At 50.4% G+C, this 19,392-nt stretch overlaps 4 protein-coding genes across 5 annotated transcripts; 2 read left to right on the top strand and 2 right to left on the bottom strand.

Annotated features, from left to right (window-relative positions):
* The first annotated feature begins 2,374 nt into the window (after positions 1–2,374).
* On the top strand, positions 2,375–6,953 carry LOC120656221 (14-3-3-like protein GF14-E). 2 transcript variants are annotated; one of them, XM_039934259.1, is made up of 6 exons: positions 2,409–2,563; positions 4,372–4,822; positions 4,914–4,992; positions 5,121–5,243; positions 6,369–6,485; positions 6,580–6,953. In XM_039934259.1, exons 2-6 carry the CDS (start codon positions 4,413–4,415, stop codon positions 6,637–6,639), a joined length of 789 nt encoding a protein of 262 aa, XP_039790193.1. In that variant the 5' UTR covers positions 2,409–2,563; positions 4,372–4,412; the 3' UTR covers positions 6,640–6,953. The 2 variants fall into 2 exon arrangements, with proteins under 2 accessions (XP_039790194.1, XP_039790193.1); XM_039934260.1 differs by lacking the exons at positions 4,372–4,822; positions 4,914–4,992; positions 5,121–5,243; positions 6,369–6,485; positions 6,580–6,953 and adding an exon at positions 2,823–3,952 and having other exon boundaries at positions 2,375–2,563.
* A 3,355-nt stretch (positions 6,954–10,308) lies between these two features.
* On the top strand, positions 10,309–11,017 carry LOC120654129 (non-specific lipid transfer protein GPI-anchored 7-like). Its single transcript, XM_039931691.1, has 2 exons — positions 10,309–10,675; positions 10,822–11,017. Exons 1-2 carry the CDS (start codon positions 10,309–10,311, stop codon positions 10,965–10,967), a joined length of 513 nt encoding a protein of 170 aa, XP_039787625.1. The 3' UTR covers positions 10,968–11,017.
* Positions 11,018–11,485: 468 nt separating this feature from the next.
* On the bottom strand, positions 11,486–16,002 carry LOC120656220 (atherin-like). The gene is made up of 2 exons (XM_039934257.1): positions 15,262–16,002; positions 11,486–11,945 (listed from the first exon to the last, which is right to left on the bottom strand). Exons 1-2 carry the CDS (start codon positions 15,694–15,696, stop codon positions 11,787–11,789), a joined length of 594 nt encoding a protein of 197 aa, XP_039790191.1. The 5' UTR covers positions 15,697–16,002; the 3' UTR covers positions 11,486–11,786.
* A 1,777-nt stretch (positions 16,003–17,779) lies between these two features.
* LOC120656219 (prohibitin-3, mitochondrial-like) lies at positions 17,780–19,002 on the bottom strand. Its single transcript, XM_039934256.1, has one exon. The coding sequence runs from the start codon at positions 18,874–18,876 to the stop codon at positions 18,028–18,030; it is 849 nt and encodes a 282-aa protein (XP_039790190.1). The 5' UTR covers positions 18,877–19,002; the 3' UTR covers positions 17,780–18,027.
* Between the last annotated feature and the right edge of the window lie 390 nt (positions 19,003–19,392).

Below are 19,392 nucleotides of genomic sequence, written 5' to 3'. Positions count from 1 at the left end.
CCGGTCGGTTTGACCGGTTTACCGGTCGGTTTGATTGGTAACCGGCCAAATTTAATTTTTTTTCTTTTTTGATTTAAATTCAAATGCTCACAAAGTATACTAAATGAATGTTTGTATAATATGTTTTAGCTTAAATGAATTCTCAAACCCTCTTTTGTACTACTTTTACATTGTATTTGTATATTTTTGCATGCACACTTTTTTTGTTTAACTTCAAATCCCCGCAAACTATACTAAATGAATGAATTTTTGAGAAAATTTAACACCATTAGATTCGTCGCACCTTGAAGTATTTTTAGGATTTTTTTGGGAATTTTTCATTTTTTGAATTTAAATTTGAATTTTGAATTTGGGCCGGTAACCGGTCAAACCGGACCGGTTCCCACCGGTTTGGTGAAGCCTGCCCCTGCCTGGCTTTCATTGCCCCACTGGACGCTGGGCACGACGCCGTTTTCTAGCTGTCGCCTTCCGGCACGTGACGGCGTCACAGCACCCACAGTTGAGCATCCGAGCCCGGTCGCAGTAGGCGCCCATGGTGACTTACGAGCAGACCTGATCATGGGCCACCCGACCCGATAAACCCGACCCAACCCGTCCGAAAAAAAACCCAACCCGACCCAACCCGATCAAGTGACGGATCGGGTACGGGCCGAAATTTTTGACCCGAAACTCAAAAAAACCCGATAGAACCCGAAAATTACACACAAAATTGCGGGCCAACCCGACCCGACCCGAATCCGAACCGACCCGACCATGTCACGGGTCGAGCGCGGGCCAAAATTTTTTGACCCGAAACCCGAAGTGACCCGACCCGAACCCGACCCGACCCGATGGTTGATCAGGCCTACCTACGAGTCCCACCGCCCCCAAAGCTTTCGCCGTTATGTTGGTAGGGTCCATCGCTCCACAAAGTTTATTCTTATCCGCACTCATCGTACGAGTACTCTATTTTTCTCTCTAAAAAATATTTTATTTTGTTCATCGAGATTTTTTCCTCTATACCAATTTTCCACACCCATCATAGTTTATATCTCATTCTCTATACCAACCATCATATATTTTATTCAACCATCTTCAACTACCATCTCAACATTTCTTTTATTTCCTTTTCTTCCCCCTCCTTCCATTTCTTTTCCCCTCCTTAATCCGTGTCCCTCGTCCTCGGCGCCGGTTAAACCCTCCCTCCTTGCCTTCCTCCTCGGACCGCGGCCAGTACATCCAGGCAGAGCTGGCGCAAATGGCGGCGCGGCGTAGGAGCGGTGGAGCAGCGGCTTGGCAATGATCCGATGAGCACATCGGTGAACGCGCAGAGATAGGGCGAGCATGAGGATTGGGAGGTCGTTGGGACTTAATTTTGCTACCTGGGTCGATCGGAGAGAGGCCGAGGGGTAGGTCGTGTACGTGGAGGTGGAGTTCAAGCTGAATTGTAGGTTGGTGGCCAGGGAATCCTCGATTTCGGTGAGGCAGTGGACGGAGCTTGGGTATAAGAGGTTGGGGAGGGAGCTACGGAGGTGAGGGAGCTTCCGGTGTGAGGGGTTTGAAATCCATGGATGGAACCGCGCGGATTTGGTTGGCGAAGGCGAGCTGCTCGAGTTGTGTCGATGGTGCCTGAAGGGCGTGGACGGTGGGAGAGGTGGCGAAGGGCGCAGTTGGCGCGCATGATGAGAGGAGGTGGAGGGCACGGACGATGGCAGAAGCGGAGGAGGGTGTGGATGGCAGCGACAGACAGGCGTGATGGCATCAGTGGACGGACACGAGGGCGAGGGTGGGGTGTGCGGGCCCACGCCACATCGGCCGGTAGCGGTCTCCTCAACCTCCGTTTGCAATAGCGGAATGAGAGACTTCCGCTATCGGCGGGAATTTTATGGGTATTAAACATGCTGCCATGTCACATTTTTGATGATGTGACAGTGTATTAATAAAGAGAGAGGTGAAATAGATTTATTGGGGATAAAACTCTGTGCACATTGTTACCTAGACATCTTGTGTCTTGCATGTAACCTAGAAAACAACAATAGGTAAAATCATGTATTGAGGGAAGGTGTTTCATCCTAGTTTTAAATATTTTTAAATGATGTGTCACTCTAGGTAATCATATCCATAAAATTTTCATTGAAAATGGTCAAAATGGCCTTCTAGTACTAAGTGCGATAGTGTATCCAATGGAGACATCTAGCCTGTTCGGATGGCTCTTCAACGCTGATTGGTGGTACTGTAGCTACACTAAGTATCACACATTAAGAGTGTCTATGAGTGATCGAGCCTCTACAAGAGTATCTTCTACCGTAATCAATCACTACAGTATAGATTCTCTCACAGAACCGGTAAGCCATGTCATTCAGCCATCCACAATCAACCATCTGAACAGGCTGATCGGTAAGCCATGTCATTCAGCCAGCCCACAAGGCCCCGGCGTGTCGTCTGGTAGGGACGCGTGTCGACGTCCCATTGGAGAGAGGTCGCCTTCTTATACCGCCCGTGGTGAGAGCTGGGAACAGAAAGCTGAAAGTGAGAAGAAGCATCCCCCCTCGATTCGAAAAGGGAAACCAGCAGCGGCGCCGAGGTAAAACTACTACACCCCCTTCAAATTCCTCTGCCGCTCCTCTCGAATTTCTCAATCGAACCCTAGATTCGGCGCATTGGTAACGCGATCGAGCCAGATCTGGTGTGTCTTGAGCTTCCTCGAGCTTAACCGGCTGAATCTGCGCTGGTTTCTGGTCGGGGTTTGGGGGAATCGGGGGTGGTTCTAGACTTCTAGTCCTGATGCTGTGGAGCTCGAATCATTCCCAGTGTAGATAGATAAACTGCCCTGCTTCCCGCAGGTTTATCCGCTCCGCCTCGCAAGCAGCGGCTGATCCACGAGCAAGGGGTCTAGGCTCCCTCGATTCTCCAGCCATGAAGTGCCGCTCCGATTCGTCGGGCAGGGACGAAGACCACCGGACACCGGCCGCCGCTGCCACGGGGGGTGGTGGCTCGGGCGAGCCGAGTAAGAAGCAGCGGACGGAGGAGCCGTCCTCCAGCTCCAGCGGGGCGGGGGAGTGCTCGTCCTCGTCCGCGTCGGCGCAGGCTCCACCGCCGCCGGCGCAGCGGGAGCAGTCGGCGCCGGATGCAAGAGAGGGCGAGCAGCTGCCGCCAGGCGCTGATGCAGGAGAAGGGGGCGAGGAAGCAAGGGTGCCGGATCTCGGGGAAGACCTGGTGTTCGAGGTGCTGATGCGAGCGGAGGCGCGGACGCTGGCGACCGCGGGATGCGTCAGCCGGGGCTGGCGGCAGCTCGCGCGGGACGAGCGGCTGTGGGAGGCGGCGTGCGTGCGGGAGTGGGCAAACCTTGGGTTCTCCGAGCAGATGCTTCGCATGGTTGTGCTCTCGTTCGGCGGCTTTCGCCGCCTGTACGAGCTCTACATCCGTCCGGTCCATCGCCGTGCTGCAGGCGCACCACCTGGGCGACGGAGGGGGCAGGTGCCGGTGAGGCTGGGCCGCGATCAGGTCCAAGTCTCACTGTCCCTGCTCTCGACCTCGTTCTTTCTGAAGATGCCTAATGGTCCTCCTCCTAAGAAGGACAAGGATAACGATAGAGATAGGAATGGAGGTGGTCAGTGTGGGTAATGAAGTTTGTGAAAAATAGTGAGCCTACTTCTGAAGCAGCATCACTACAAGCTGCTTATGCAATATCAGTTGACCAGATCATGGATCTTTACTACATTTGTGGCAGTTAGATTGTGATAATATCCCTTGATTGGTGGATAAAAAAGACTATGTAGATAGGTGTGTATGTACTGATGTGGAGGCAGATAAGCTGCATGAGATGGGATCGAAAGGGGTTTGCAGTAGTCCTTTGATATCTACCTAGTCTATGTGATGTACCTGCAAAATTACACAAGATCAGCTAATGTGTAAAGTTTCCTTGAAATATGTATGCCACGATCGCAGCAGACATCTTTGTGCTTTTGTGTCATGTACTTTTCAAATCCCCATGGGTCAGAGGGCTTGCTTAGGTGGAGAGGATATCTTTAAGCATAATAACTTTATAATTTGGGAAATAGCTGATGTGTTGATTTCTGCTACTAAAAGTTCAGTTTAGTACTGTTTTTTCTTCATCCTACTGTTACATTTATTAAGCCAACATGATGCTTTACAGTTGTGTGTGGGATCATGTAGTTCATTACAGATGGATCGATCCATTTCTTAAGTAAATTTTTTTTATCTCAATTTGTGTCATCAAAATTTTGATCTTCATTCTTGATATTTTATCCTTTTTAGGTAAAATATGTGATTTTTGTAAGATATAAAGTTTACAAATTGCTTCACTGTTGTTTCTTTTTAGTGTGGTGATTAGCATTTAACTCACCAATGTTTTTTCCTTCAATCCTCCAGTTTGACCTTTGGTGAACTGTTAGAAACCATAAACTGTGAAGATGTCGCTGCCTGCTGAGCTTTCCCGCGAGGAAAATGTTTACATGGCTAAGCTTGCAGAGCAGGCTGAGAGGTATGAAGAGATGGTTGAATTCATGGAGAAGGTGGCTAAGGCAGTTGATTCTGAGGAGCTTACTGTGGAGGAGCGGAACCTTCTGTCAGTTGCTTACAAGAATGTCATTGGAGCCCGACGTGCCTCATGGCGCATCATATCCTCCATTGAGCAGAAGGAAGAGGGACGTGGCAATGAGGACCGTGTCACTCTTATCAAGGACTACCGTAGCAAGATAGAAGTTGAACTCACCAAGATATGTGATGGAATTCTCAAGCTCCTTGATTCCCATCTTGTCCCCTCATCCACGGCTCCAGAGTCCAAGGTCTTCTACCTCAAGATGAAGGGTGACTACTACAGGTATTACAATAGTGCTATTGGCATTTCAATTTTCCGTAAATCTTATGTTGCTGGATTGCTGTATCATTTTGGTTGAATCTATGTGTAACAGGTACCTTGCAGAATTTAAAACTGGATCTGAGAGGAAGGATGCAGCTGAGAACACCATGGTGGCATACAAAGCAGCTCAGGTTATTTTCTTCTCCTGCATTGCAGTACTAATATTAAATGTTGTTGGCTGGGGCATAATGTTTTTCATATATCCAATTTATCATTCAGTGTATTGTGTTGCTAATTCTTTTTCTGCTAAATCTTTCAGGATATTGCCCTGGCAGAGTTGGCCCCCACTCATCCTATTAGGCTTGGGCTGGCGCTCAACTTCTCAGTATTTTATTATGAGATCCTCAACTCTCCTGACCGTGCTTGCAGTCTTGCTAAGCAGGTTTGATTTCTGGATTCACTACATAACTGTGTACTGCTTCTCCTTGCAATGCTTATGAAAGTATGGAACTGAATGTGAGCTATGTGGAGTAATGAACCTGATGATACTTTCCTAAGGATTGCAATCCTTATGAAAGTATGGACTGATGCATTGCACTAGTTTTGATTAAAGTTTATAAAATATTGTTTATATGTGAGCACTGAGCAATTAATGGTTTGTGGATCTGAACTAGCAATGAAGATATGTGATAGGCCGTCGTGATAAACTAAACATAGTTCTGCTAGGCGGCGCCTAGGCAGCGATTAGGCGCGCTTAATCGCTAGGCGAAGCCCGTCGCCTGGCCTAGGGGGGTAGGCGGGTACCTAGGCGGCTGCCCAGCTGTTGCTGGCGAAAGGCCACCAGATCCGCCATGGCAGGGACGCGTGGGGGCGGCGCGGAGGTCGGGCGACGATGGGAACATGAGGCAGTAGCGTTCGGTGGGGGAAGAGGCGGTGGCAGCGGGCAGATCCGCCAAGGCGCTCTCTAGGCGGCGGAGGATGCAGGGGCAGCCGCGGGTGTGCGGCGGAGGAGGAGGAGGAGGAGGCAGGGGACAGAGACCCGCGGCGGAGGCTGGGATGGCGGGGGGCAGAGGAGGCGGGGCCGATGCAGGGGCGAGAGGCGGGGGCGAACGAGTGGAGGGGGGGCGTCGGGGAGAGGATAAGGTGGGAGGTGGGCTGTTGAATAGTTGGGCTGCTTTGATGGGCTTCCTTTTCGACTAAAGGCCCACTGGTCCCCTGTTTTTTTTTTCTTTTAGAGGTACATATGATGTATATGGCAAGGTATATGTATGTATATGGCACCGCCTAGGAAAACGCCTAGGAACGCCTAGGCGCGATTAATCCCGCCTAGGCGCTAGGCTATGGGTTGCCGCCTAGAAACCGCCTAGCGCCTAGCTGAACCTAACTAAATAACATTTGTAACCACCAATTTCTTCAAAAATTCTGCAATCGTAGGATTAGTTACCATGCATTCTTCTATTGAGTTAATTTTCTTGAAAGAAAAACTTTTTGAGAACTCAGCAGCAGTCCTTTTCCAATTTAGTAGAGCTTTCTACCAGTCCTAAATATTCTGCTTTAATTGTGCCAGGCTTTTGATGAGGCCATCTCAGAGCTGGATACCCTGAGCGAGGAATCCTACAAGGACAGCACTCTGATCATGCAGCTTCTGCGTGATAACTTGACCCTGTGGACTTCAGACATCTCGGTATCTCCTTCGTCCTAGCATATTGCCACTCGCATCCTATTTTTTCCCCCCTGGGGTCATTCTATATATTCAAATTCCATTGGCTTGGCTCTAGGAGGATGCTGCCGAGGAAATCAAGGAGGCTCCCAAGGGTGAGTCTGGAGATGGACAGTAAAGATGATCCATGTTCCAAGAAACTACATTTCAGTGTTCGGTCTCCTAGTGAATCTGTTTGGGTTCTGGTTTCGTCCATATAGGTTGTATTGCTGCTGTGATAGCTGGAAATTGGTGACTCCCTCTTGTGCTGTGGTAGAAAGGCTTGCAAGTACCTTGCTGCTTGGCAGGTGTCGTCAAGCTACACTTGGTTGGAGCCTTTATTTATTCGAATCATTGGCTTTACTTTTGTATTTGTTGGTTGAGTCTTCCTGTTGCTTGTCTCCATGTTCGTGTCTTTTCTATTGTTGATTGATTTTGATGTGTTTCCGTCAATGTGCATGCATGATGCTCTTGAGCTGAAATAGTTTTTGCCATCTGGTTGTGATGCTGGATGAATGTTGGGATTGCCCTCAGGCCTCTGCAACGGCAACCGCCTCCACCTCCCCTGTCAGAGTTTCGTACCACGATTTTTCTCATTTGTGGTTAGGAATCTCATTCGCTAACGCCTGGAGTATCTGATATCAACGTCGAGAACGCTCCTCCGCGAGTACCTCATCGGCTCTTCAAAGTGAGCAGCCTTGATCTGAGCCGGCTCCTCGGCGCAGTCTGCCGCCGCCATCATGACCTCCTTGGGCTTCCTCTGTCGCTCGATGCCCTCGCGGATGGCGTACTTGCACACCCTCTGGCAGACCTCCGCGATGTCCGCTCCGCTGAAGCCTGTAGTGAATCTGGCGAGCGGGTGCCTGAGCTATAGGTGGCCAAACGGGCCGCTCGGGCACGGCATGGCCCGAGCACGGCGAGGAGTGCCGTGCCGGCATCCTGGCCCGGGCACGGCTCTACGAGGGCGCGGTGTGCCGTGCCGTGTCCCGGGGCACGCCAGCATGCCAGGCCGGGGGGGCAGGGGGTGGGGGTGGTCCGCGGTGGTTGGGGAGGCGGGGTCCGCGCGAGGGTGGCGGCGGCGGTCTTGCTCCGTGGGCTACAGATCTGCGTCAAGGGACAACTATCGCAGGCGGCGGCCAGGGGCGACGGCGGCGTCTGGGGGTGCGGCGCCGCGGCGGTGGCGTCCAGGAGGCAGGGACGACCGGCGACGACGGCGGCGGCGGTGGCCGGGGAGGCGGGGATGATCGAAGACGACGGCGTCCGGGGGCGACGGCGTTGGCCAGGAGACGGGATGACCAGCGGGAGCGCAGCGGCCGGAGCGACCACGGCGGTCGGGAAAGGAGCGCGCCGTCGCGCGCGCAAGGGACGGAGGGAGAAAGAGTGAGTATTGGGCTGAAGATTAGAGTTTCATAGAGTATTGGGCTGTTAACGAGCCACTTTCGTGCTGGCCCATTAACCGGGCCGTGCTCGTGCTCGTGCTAGTGCCGCGGGCCGCTTCGCCGGCCCAGGCACAGTCAAGCGCCAGGCACGGCACGGGCCCGAATGGCCACAGGCTAGGCCGTTCTCGGGCCGTGCCTGTGCCGGCCCAGCAGACTTGGCCCATCTGGCCAACTATAGACTGAGCGGCAGTTCGACCTCGACGAGCTCCCTGATGTGCCCGAGCTACGTGCGCATCCCGCCGACGCCGTTCGTAGCCGACCTCCGTGCCGTTGGCGACGATGCAGTACTCGTGGCGTGCTCGATGACCACCACCTTGAACTCGACGCTCCGCATGCTCCATGCCACCGCGCACGGGAAAAGGACGGGGTGGTAGCTGGTAGGCGTCGAGGAAGTAGGGCTTGAGGTCCCCCGCGAGGCCCTCGACGGTGTCGTCGACGGGGACGACGCGTGCACGGACACAACGTCGGCACGTGCTAGGTTCCGAAGCGGCATCCCCGCCGAGTACGAGACCGGATACCCCGAGTCGCTGCGGTCGGGAAAGGGTGGTGGTGGCATACTGGCATTGGCATCGAGCCGGACGGGTCCGATTTTCCTTCTTTTTCTGGACGGGCGACATTATTGTTTACCCTGTTAAGAAATTTTGATTGGGGTTAATGGGATTAATACCAAAGGTGTCCCTACCAAAGGTGTCCCCGGAGAGCCTAAGTCTATAAATAATATCCTATTGTACTCTATTGAGGACTAATGAGAATACAATTCGCCTACATACTTGTCTCTTGTGTGCTCGCTATTGTGGTTTGGGATGGGAGACGAGATCTAATCTACAGTAGCACCTCCCCTGAAAGCTCGCCGATTCTTGGCACTTTAGTATAGGTACTCAATTCGTTATTATTGGCAGTTATATCCCCACTTGACAGAATGTCGGACTAAATTATGCTACTATGTAGCGCGCAACTAATTAAAGATCCTTGAAGAATTCTTGGTTGGTCCTTGAAGGACACTTGGTTGCTGCTAAAATATCAAATTGTTGCAATGATATAAGAGCTTGATGCTTGATGAATCACACCCAGAAGATGCATGATATTGCAACTATATTACCCCTCAAATCTCTAAGAATAAATAGCTTGTATTGCATAATTATATATATTGTGGTGTATGATAATGGTAAAATATATAGCTCCCATAATATTTACCCTCATTATTCCAGAAGAAGGATGAGATAAATGTCTCGAAAACTGATTGTTGAGGATTTGGTACAATTGTACTATCCTTACCTGTATGCGTCTCCGAAGGATGTTTGTCTGCAAACAGAACTACAGATGTCGTCATCAGAGGGAGTGTATACTACATGTTCTATCACTAAACATATAGATCCAGCAGATTGACACCACTAAGAGATTGGACTTACTCGTTTTGGTACCCCTATATCCTTACCTCACCAATCCTAGAAGTAGATTGAGGTAAAAAAAACTCTGATATGCTCTTTGTAATAATGTGAAGTGCATTCACTAAATATCTATGCACTTCTAGTAGCAAGTGTTGCTTTAATATGACAGTTTTGCAATGTTCAGGGGGAACATGTCCTTAATAGTGAGTCCTTGCTCAGGTTCTTGAAGAACCACATAAGACAATAAGGAAGATTGCAAATGTCTTGAAGACAATGTTGTACTCCTTTTTTCTTGGTGAGTTTTTCTGAAATTTCTCATGTAAGGTTTTTAACGAGGCGACAAGTGCAATACAACTTGCGGCAACAATGTACTCTTTTCTCCATTCCTTTTTTTCCACTGGGTTTTTGGAAGGAGTTTTTGATGAGGCATGTGTTGGTCGCGGTATACGCCCAAGGGGGAGTGTTAAGAAACCCTGATTGGGGTTAATGGGCTTAATACCGAAGGTGCCCCTGGAGGGCCCAAGTCTATAAATAATATCCTATTGTACTCTATTGAGGAATAATGAGAATACAATTCACATACATACTTGTCTCTTATGTGCTCGCTGTTGTGGTTTGGAATGGGAGACGAGATCCAATTTATAATCTCTCGACGTCTCTTTCTGGAATCGTGAAGGGGGAAAACGGATCAGGTGATCCGTAAATAGGTCATATTTCAACATACCCGACTCCAAAAAGGCTAAAAATTATCTGCATTTGGCTATGTGATTGCGAGCCTGCCATCCTGGTAAACTTGGCAAAATCACCGTGTCTTGGCCAGAAATAACGTCGTGGCTGGCTGGCCAGGGCCAGCGCGCGCGCAGGCAGGGGTTTGACAAGTCAAACGGGCGGGGCCCGGCAGATCTCCCAGCTCCCTGAACCTCGCATCGTCACTCACACGCACCGTCCGTGATCGTCCCGCCCGTGCCAGCGACGACGACGATGCGTCGGTGCGCGCGCCTCGTCCACCTCTTCCTCCTCCTCGTCCTCGCTGGCGGCGCCGGCGCCTCCTCCCGCCTAGCCGGCGGCGCCCCGGGCTCGGCGGGCGCCCCGGACGGCTTCCCCGCGTGCCTGGAGGAGCTGCTCCCCTGTACGGCGTACCTCAAGACGGCCAAGCACCCCTCGCAGACGTGCTGCACCGCCATGCACAACGCCGCGGCGACGGAGATGCCGTGCCTCTGCCGCCTCTTCGCCAACCCGGAGCTGCTCAGCGACTTCAACGTCACCCAGGACCAGATGTTCCGGCTCCCCGCGCGCTGCGGCCTGCCCGTCGGCTGCCGCGCCGGGGCCACCGCCGCCCACGACCCAGGTCAGTTCTCCCTCCGTACCCCGGCCGCCGCCGTTGCGTTTATTACCCACCCCGAGCACCTGTTGCGGGTGCGGGGTGCAGCGATCCATGGCGTCTGACGCTTGAATGCTCGTGCGTGCATGTGGCGGTGGATGCACGCAATGCAGTCGTGGAAGCGCCGCCGCCGCCGCCCGCCGGGACGCACCACCACCAGCACGGCGCCTCGCCGAGGAGCAGCGAGTTCTGGAGCGTCTGGCGCGTGGCCGCATTGGTGGTTTTGGGCCAAATGGTGCCAGTGGCTGCGGTATTCTAGGCTATTGGGGAAGATCTCGAGCCGATTCCTAATCTTTTTTTTTTTGCTACCTGCAGACTGATCCGTGCAGCTATTGATTTTTAGTGTTGTCATGTGGTATTATTTTATCACCTCATCAGTTAGTTAATAGACAGCGATTGTATCAGTTGTAGTCTGTAGATGTAATAGTTATAGCTAAACGCACAATAACTATTAACTGAACAAAATGAATGACAAACATGCTTATACTTTCCCCACATCAGTGCCATGGACCGTGATGTCAATGCAGACCAGATGTAAATATGTCTTTTGTTCTTATGACTGACCTATTAGACTAGATGTAGAATAATTGGGAAAATAACTTCAGTCTCCATTAGTCTATATGTTTCAGAACACTTGATGTCAAACATTCTAAATCTTAAAGATGTTTAACTAGCAGACCAGATAAGTGAGCATCATTAAGAACAGCTATAGTAACCGGATGCATCTACTACGCGGTACAACCGAACCGATGAAAGAATCAGGTCCGACACCATAGGTACAGGTTACAAGCTCAGAGATCATACTGATTCCAAAGCGAACAAGGTTACTGGACATTGCAGGATGCGAAAGAAATTCCCCTCGCACTGAAGAACCGAGTCAAGTAACATCCCGAAAGCTAATGTTAAGGTTCACATGGCAGATTAGTACATAGTACATGAAGATGGTTACAACAGATGAACAGATTGGGTCCTACATATTTGCATGGAGGGCGATGATTGCTCTACTCTCCTTAAACCTTCTGCAGTTAAATGAGGAATACAGAGTACACTAGCTAGCAGACTGGTTCATGGCCCCTCATCATGGATGGCCTAATGGCTCAACAGCGGTTCTGAAGAGAAGAATATAGGCCTTGTCCACTGAGAAGTACAAGAAACCTCCCAATGAGTGAGTCACATAGGAACCAAAGCTTGTTCCAACAATGCAATGCCAAGCAGGGCCATATGCTGTGTCAAATTCCTGCAAGATGGAAGTACATTCAGTTATAACTTATATACATCATGGAAAATTCGTTTTGTACAGTTGCTGAGTAATTTTATACCAAATTCCTGGGTTAAAAAAATCAGTTAACATGCACAATCAATGTTCCGGAACATATCATCCTGTGCAGACTACATGGATGACGTTATAGGACCCAGATTTACTTCATTCAGCTGGCTTACAGGTTACATGAAACTAATAGTCATACTAATGGTCATTATTATCACACCACATTATAAAAGAGATACACAGATACAACAAGTTGGCACATTCTCACTTATTCTTGTCTTTCTTATGCCTGACCATATTAAGCGAGAACATTCAGAGGGGAAAATTTGACGATGCCAGGTGTGACTAGAACTATCAGGAATTGCCAATGTGCCCTGATTTCAGCATTTGTCCTTTAGGGATTCCACATCGCCATGCAGGTTTCGGTGGGTCGGCCCAACAACCCGATACCCAAAACTTAAAACGTGGTGTTACTACCCACTCGTCCGGCCCATTTTAGTTTTGGTGTCAAATAGAGCCGGGTGCTACGGGTCATTCATTTGACCCAATCCCTAGCATGAGAAATCGTCCGCGGCTCCCGGGTCGATGTGGCGGCGCCGGCGACGCCGCACTCGTTGCCGGCCTGGTGCCGCCCGAGCACACTGTCCCTGCACTGCATCACCTGACGGCCTCGATCTCGCGCCGTCCGTGCTCTTCCCCAGGCCTTTCGTCGACCGCGCGCCTCCGCGGCCATCTCCGAGCGCATCCACCCAAGCGCCGCCGGCCGCACCCTTCCTGCCCACGGACCAGACCAGACTGCGGTCCTCCTCCAGGCTGCTGCCAGACGCAAGCATCCAAGGCGCCGCCGGACCTAGTCACCATCATATCCAGGTGCTGCAGTTCTCTCTCTCTCTCTCTCCCTCCCCCTCCCCCCCTCCCTCTCTCTCTCTCTCAGATCTGCATGCGTGGGATTTTTTTAAACTTAATTGGATGTTGGATTGGCGTTGTTTGCTAGCTTCTGATGTAGCGCAGTAGTACATAGAGGAATGAGCCTGGAACATGTTGGTGTGATATTGCAATGGCTGAATGCTGAGGTCTATTATCTGTTAGAAAATAATGCGATTTTCTTAGTCCATTGTTCATCTAACTTGTAGGCGGAGCACATCATGGAGAAGCTGAAAGCAAGCGGACAGTGCGTGCGCATGCAGGTGCTGACCCACTGGGTCAACTGATTCCACTGGTTTTAGAATCTGAGATCTATCGGGCCAACCCAGAACCAATTAATAGATGATTGGGTAGTATGGGTCAACCAAAACCGACCCACTTGCAACCTGAATTCCACATCCTCTTATAAGAGCCTCACTCCAACAAGGCCACAAGAGCAGTGTTTCATAAAAGGAGATCTTAATGATTCCACAAAATGGTGACTTAAAAGGCCCAAATATTGTTTCATGATACAGCTACAGCATACTATGCTAACAAGTTATCCAGATGAGACTGTGTACAATTGTACATGGATCAAAACATACAAAGTTTTGCCAAGCGTTGTTTTTCGGATACCATTTTTGAAATCCATTTTAGCTAGTGTTTCATGATACAGCTACAGCATACTATGCTAACAAGTTATCCAGATGAGACTGTGTACAATTGTACATGGATTAAAACATACAAAGTTTTGCCAAGCGTTGTTTTTCGAATACCATTTTTGAAATCCATTTTAGCTAGCACAGTTGTCTAGAACTCTCCCAACCTATGGCTATCAGCCATGCTTGGACCAACATCTTAGTGGAAAATTCCTTGTTTACACATGTACTAGTTACATTAAGCAGACAGCACAAAAGGATTATGTGGCAAGACAAACATCATAAATGCACGAGACATTATTTCTAGGGCCATGGGATAACTAGATTCATTCAACACACGTGCAATTGCAAAACTAACCTATCAGTTAGCTCCACAGTTAATATATACTGAATGCAGCAGGTCCACACAAACAGATATGGATACCTACATAGATACAGATGTCACAGTTGCATTTGTGGTGCATGGCGCTAAGTAACAATATCAAGGTTGGGACCAAATGGACATCTCTAACTGAAGGAAACATCGATATAGTCAGTGTCCTCAACATGTCCCTTTCAGTTGTTCAAATAGATGCTGCGTCACAACCATGCATCCTTACTAACTAAACAACAACAACAACATAGCCTTTTTTCCCAAGCAAGTTGGGGTAGGCTAGAGATGAAACCCGAAAGAAATAAGTTCAAGGTTCAGGCACATTGATAGCTAGTCTCCAAGCGCTCCTATCCAAAGCTATCTCTTTAGAGATATTCCAATCCTTAAGGTCTCTCTTAACCAACTCATCCCACGTCAGTTTAGGTCTACCTCTACCCCTCTTTATATTATCGACCCGCTCAAGAACCCCAATACGCACCGGCGCCATGAAATGTAAACATGAAATTTCATGACTAGCTTCATGTAACGTAGTCTTCCATTTTTCTTCTTTTAGGTCATCTCTACTGTAGTCAAGAGAAGGAACCCGATCGATAAATAGCACGCAACAAGAATAAGCTAGCAGCAGAATTAGACATCTGACTCCATGTCTGCCTATAAATCTAATTTTTAATCATTAAAACCAGAACCCATATTGCCATTCTCACACAAGCACTTCTAGAGTCCCATTTCATCTCAGCGGAAACGAAGGAAGTGAATGTCAAAACTGGATCTCTGATTTTAGACCCGTCCCAATGACCCAACAAGGTCTGTTTAGAGCATCTCCAGCAATAGCTCCCAAATCACAGCCCTCATATAGCTTTTGGGGGCTAGTCCCCATCTCATACCCTCCAAATAATACATCCAACTCCAGCAGAAGCCCTCGTATTTGAGCCCTCATCCAAGTCTAGAGGGGCTGGTGCGTGGGGCCCACGGATGGAGGGCTCCCTAGAGACTCCCCAGGCCTAGGGGGTGGAGGGGGAGATTTGGAAGCCTCCCTAGTTTAAGGACTCAAGTAGAGGACCTGCTGGAGTTGTTTTTTTTTTTTATTTCAACCTTCAAATTTGGGGTAGAGGGTTTGATAGAGGGTCTGCTGGAGTTGCTCTTATGAGTAGCCAATGTGGGGAGTAGCCACATTCCTGCTCCTACAACCCCAACATTAGCAAAACCTGCCCCAATCAAATTCCAAATCTACATTCATATGAGCGTCTACGCGGCCGCATTCTCTGTACCAGGTCCAAAATAAATGCTCTCCATGCGCTCGACACAGCTACAAACCCATGGCATGCCGGTGGATGTTTGTGTGGTGGCGTACCTTCTTGAGCGCGAGCGCGAGGCGCTTGCTGTCGAGGCGCGGCATGGCGGCGATGGCCTCGCAGGCGAGCCGGACGGCGCGGCGCTGCAGCGGCAGGGCCATGTCGGCCGCCCGCACCCGCACCGACACCTTCCTGGCGCCGCCCTCCTCCTTGAGACCCCCCTCAACTTTCGCCTTGATCTCTTTCCCCTTGGCGCCGCCGCCCTCCCCTCTGAGCCCCCGCTTCTCCTCCTCTTCCACCGCCGCCAGCGCAGGCTTGACTTCCCCGCGCCTCCCGACGGCGGGCTCCGGCTCCGGCTCAGGGTTCGGTGCCGCCGCCTCGGGCTCCGGCACGGGAAGAGGAGCGGGCGCCGGGGCGGCTCCGAGCTTGGTGCGGCGGATGAGCGAGCTGAGGTAGCGGGTGCGGCGCTCGAGCTCCTCGGACGCCGGATCCATGCCGGCGGCGCGCGCGGTGGACGGCGTCGCGTCTCTCGGAAGGGCCCAGCCCCGCCTCGCCTCACCCGCGGCGGCGGGCGAGCATGGCTGGCTGGTGGTGGTGGTGGCTGGCTGGCTCGCTGCCGCTTCGGCCGAGGGGGTGGGTTGGTCGGTCTCGTCGCGGTCAGTCAAACGACGGGACAGGAGTGGACCGCACTGGCTTGGCTCGGGAGGCGGGCAGAGGAGCTCAGGAGGAGGTGGGCCCCCCTCTCCTCTGCTCCCGGCTTTCCGCCGCGGATGGCGACCGCACCGGGCTGGCTGTGTGTGAGCCTGTCAGCCTGCGAGCCGTGCGACGAGCGAGATGGCCCTGCCGCCGGGCTTGCAGCGTGTTGACCGCGCGGACCGGGGGCACAGCCGCACAGAGCGCGCTGCTCTCGTAGGGGTGTTTTAGTTGGCGAAAAAATTTGAGTTTGGGTGATGTAGTACATTTTTTTTTGTTATTTGATAATTAATGTCTAATTATAAATTAATTAGTATCATTAGATTCATCTCGTATGAATTAGTTAGACTATGTAATTAGTTATTTTTTAACTGTATTTAATGCTCTATGCATGTGTTCGAAAATTTGATGTGACAGGTACTGCGCAAACTTATTTTAGAACATAATTAATTTACAGCGTGCAATAAAATGGAACATAATTCTGCAATAAAACTTATTTTACAACGACAAGTGGAACATAATTCTGCAATAAAATGCAACAATTGTTCGATAAATTCTACATCTACAGAGTGCAGAATCAAATTGGTGCTGAGAGTAAAAGCTGACTGCAATTGTGCTGAGTTCTATTACAAAGCTATTATTTGTTAGAAGGTTTAGTGATACCATGCTCTGCTTGAACAAGGATTACGGAAGACAGCATTTGGTAACAAGAGCTGCTTTAGCTTGAGAGTTCCTAATGAAGGTCCCGCTAGTTCTAAAATCTAAACTGACCATGGCTACATGCAGAACTCAAACCAACAATCAACACCAAAAGGACTTCCATAAGACAGCTGCAGAAAAGGATCGATTTACTGATCACAGAGACATATATGCTGCACACCGAGCTACAATCTAACACGACATTCAATAACAGTCCCACATCAGAACTGCATGCACAACTCCTAACACAACATTAAAAGAACAGTCCAGATCAGCAAATTGGTGAGGTTAGAAAACTATGATGGAACCTAAGCAAGATTGGACTGTCTAAATTTTCAGAAAGGCTGATCCTAGTGAAACGCATTATGATACTAAATTAAAATTCAATCTCATATTACCAAACTTTCATCCACAATTCCCTGCAGATAAACAGTCATGCTTCAGAATGAAAAAAAGAAAAGGAAACGAGCCTGCAAAAATTGCATTCTAGGTCTTTGCCTAAAAAGTTCTACAGTATCTAGTTCCTAGCAGCTTAACTAACTGCAAAACCAGGAAATCAACAGCAAGACAAAGGTTAACCGCAAATAGCTCTATACCTCATAAACAGATTGCAGATCCCCTCTTTATTAAAGAAGAAGGGGGGTGTTTAGTTCCCACAAAAACTCCAAACTTTTCATCACATCGAAATCACATCGAAACATTAAATATAGCAAATGACCCATGCATGGAGTACTAAATATAGATAAATAAAAAAACTAATTACATAGTTTTGATGTACGTTGCGAGACGAATCTTTTGAGCCTAGTTAGGTCATAGTAGGACAATATTTTCCACAAACAAACAAAAAGTACTACATTGTGCTACAGTGTCCGATGTGACTTTTTCTCCCACTTTTTCAAAGGTCTAAACACACCCAAGAAAGGGAACACCTGTCAAAAAAAAAAGAAAGAAAGAAAGGGAACAGATACCTCCAAACCACAGCCCACCTATCTCTTTTTAAAAACAGAGTGTACTATTTCCAGTTTCAGTAGACTGTAGGAAACCTGCCAATGCTGGACTTACGATAACCACAACATAAACATGGGCATTGTAGAATGCTAACTACACTTAATCACATATACAGATCAGAAAGCAAGCACAACCAAAATTTGAGTTGTTGCTGATCAAATACCATCCCAGCAATAATGAGGGCACCACATTCAAAATTTTAAAAAAGAGATCATGACAACGACAAGTGGAACATAATTCTGGAATAAAATGCAACAATTGTTCGATAAATTCTACATCTGCAGAACTTTATTCGTGGTGCACAGTACCATCTTGACCTAGTCTCCGGTCGTACCAAAATACCCCAAAACTAAGTCGATGCATCTGAATTACTAAGTATTTCAATAGAACTCTAATAACTAATTGAAGGGCAGGATACGATCCATTCACCGGGCGGCGTTGAGCCCGAGCAGCATCTGGCCGTTGTCCCCGGCGGGAATGTAGGAGACGTTGGGCGAGCGCGCCAGCACGCCGGCGATCTCCTTGGCCGCCTCGATCCTCCTGAGCTCGATCAGGCCGTTGCCCGCGGTTGTCGTGGCCTCAGAGATGAGGCGCGCGGCCTCGCTCTCCCCCTCGGCGCGGACGATGGCGGCGCGCCTCTCCTGCTCGGCGCGCGCGACGAGGAACCTGGAGCGCTCGGCCTCCTGCTGCGCGACCTGCTTCTTCTCGACGGCCTGCGCGAACTCCGGCCCGTAGGCGAGGTGGGTGATGGCGACGTCGTCGAGGACGATGTTGAACTCGCGGGCGCGCTGGGTGAGGGACTCGCGGACGAGCGCGGAGACGTGGGGGCGCTCGGTGAGGAGCTGGTCGGCGTTGAACTGCGCGACGACGGCCTTGAGCACCTCGTTGCCGATGGAGGGGAGGACCTTCTCGTCGTACTCGAGGCCGAGGGAGGTGAAGATCTCCGGGAGGTGGTCGACGTCGGGGCGCGAGAGGACGCGGAGCGTGAGGCTGACCATCTGGAGGTCCTTGGTGCCGGAGGTGGAGGCGAAGCTGTGGGGGCGGGTGCGGATGTCGAAGATGAAGGGCTTCTGGAGGAAGGGGACGCGGAAGTGGGTGCCCTCCGACTCCGTCCCCGGGAGCACGCCGCGCATGCGGTCGAAGATGACGGCGCGCTCCCCGCCGTCCACCGTGTAGAGGGACGTGGAGGCCGCGGACGCCGCCACGCCGATCCCCGCAGCCACCTTCGCAATCCGCGTCAGGAACGACACCGCCGCCTGCCCGCCGCCTGCCATCGCTTGCTCCTTGCTCTCACTGGCGATGGGGGATTGATCGCTGGCTGTGAACTTGAGGGTTTGGGGATCCAGCGGCGGCGTGGTGAGGTGGGGTTTTAAGAGCCGTGCCCGGGACGCCGCATCTCCTCTGCCTTTCTTTTTTTTTTTTTGATAAATCCTGTGCCTTTCTTGGCAGAGAAGAAGACGAAGGTTCCAGTTGGTCGTGGTAGGTGGACGGCCGAGATGGTTGGATAGTGGCACTAAGATTCGCGCCTGGGCCTGGTGGGCCTGCTTCCGATGAGGCTTCTCGTTAGCGAGATTGTGGGCCAGCGCGACCGCGCGTATACAGGGCCCTCGTTCAGCCGTCGCCATGTGTTTGGATCGGATAAAATGGGTGAGACGTGGGTTAGGGTATGTTTTTTGAAAAGTAGGTGGGTTAGGGTATGTTGTATTTGGTTTCATCTACTTTGAAAGTTTATAAACCCATTTTCCTCCCACGTTCGATGAAAACGGTTTGCAGCATGGTACTATTTATAA

Source organism: Panicum virgatum, chromosome 1N (assembly GCF_016808335.1).
Source record: "Panicum virgatum strain AP13 chromosome 1N, P.virgatum_v5, whole genome shotgun sequence".
NCBI classification, from domain to species: Eukaryota; Viridiplantae; Streptophyta; class Magnoliopsida; order Poales; family Poaceae; genus Panicum; species Panicum virgatum.
The sequence above is the reverse complement of the archived record's forward strand: the minus strand, read 5'-3'. Positions and strand labels throughout refer to the sequence as shown.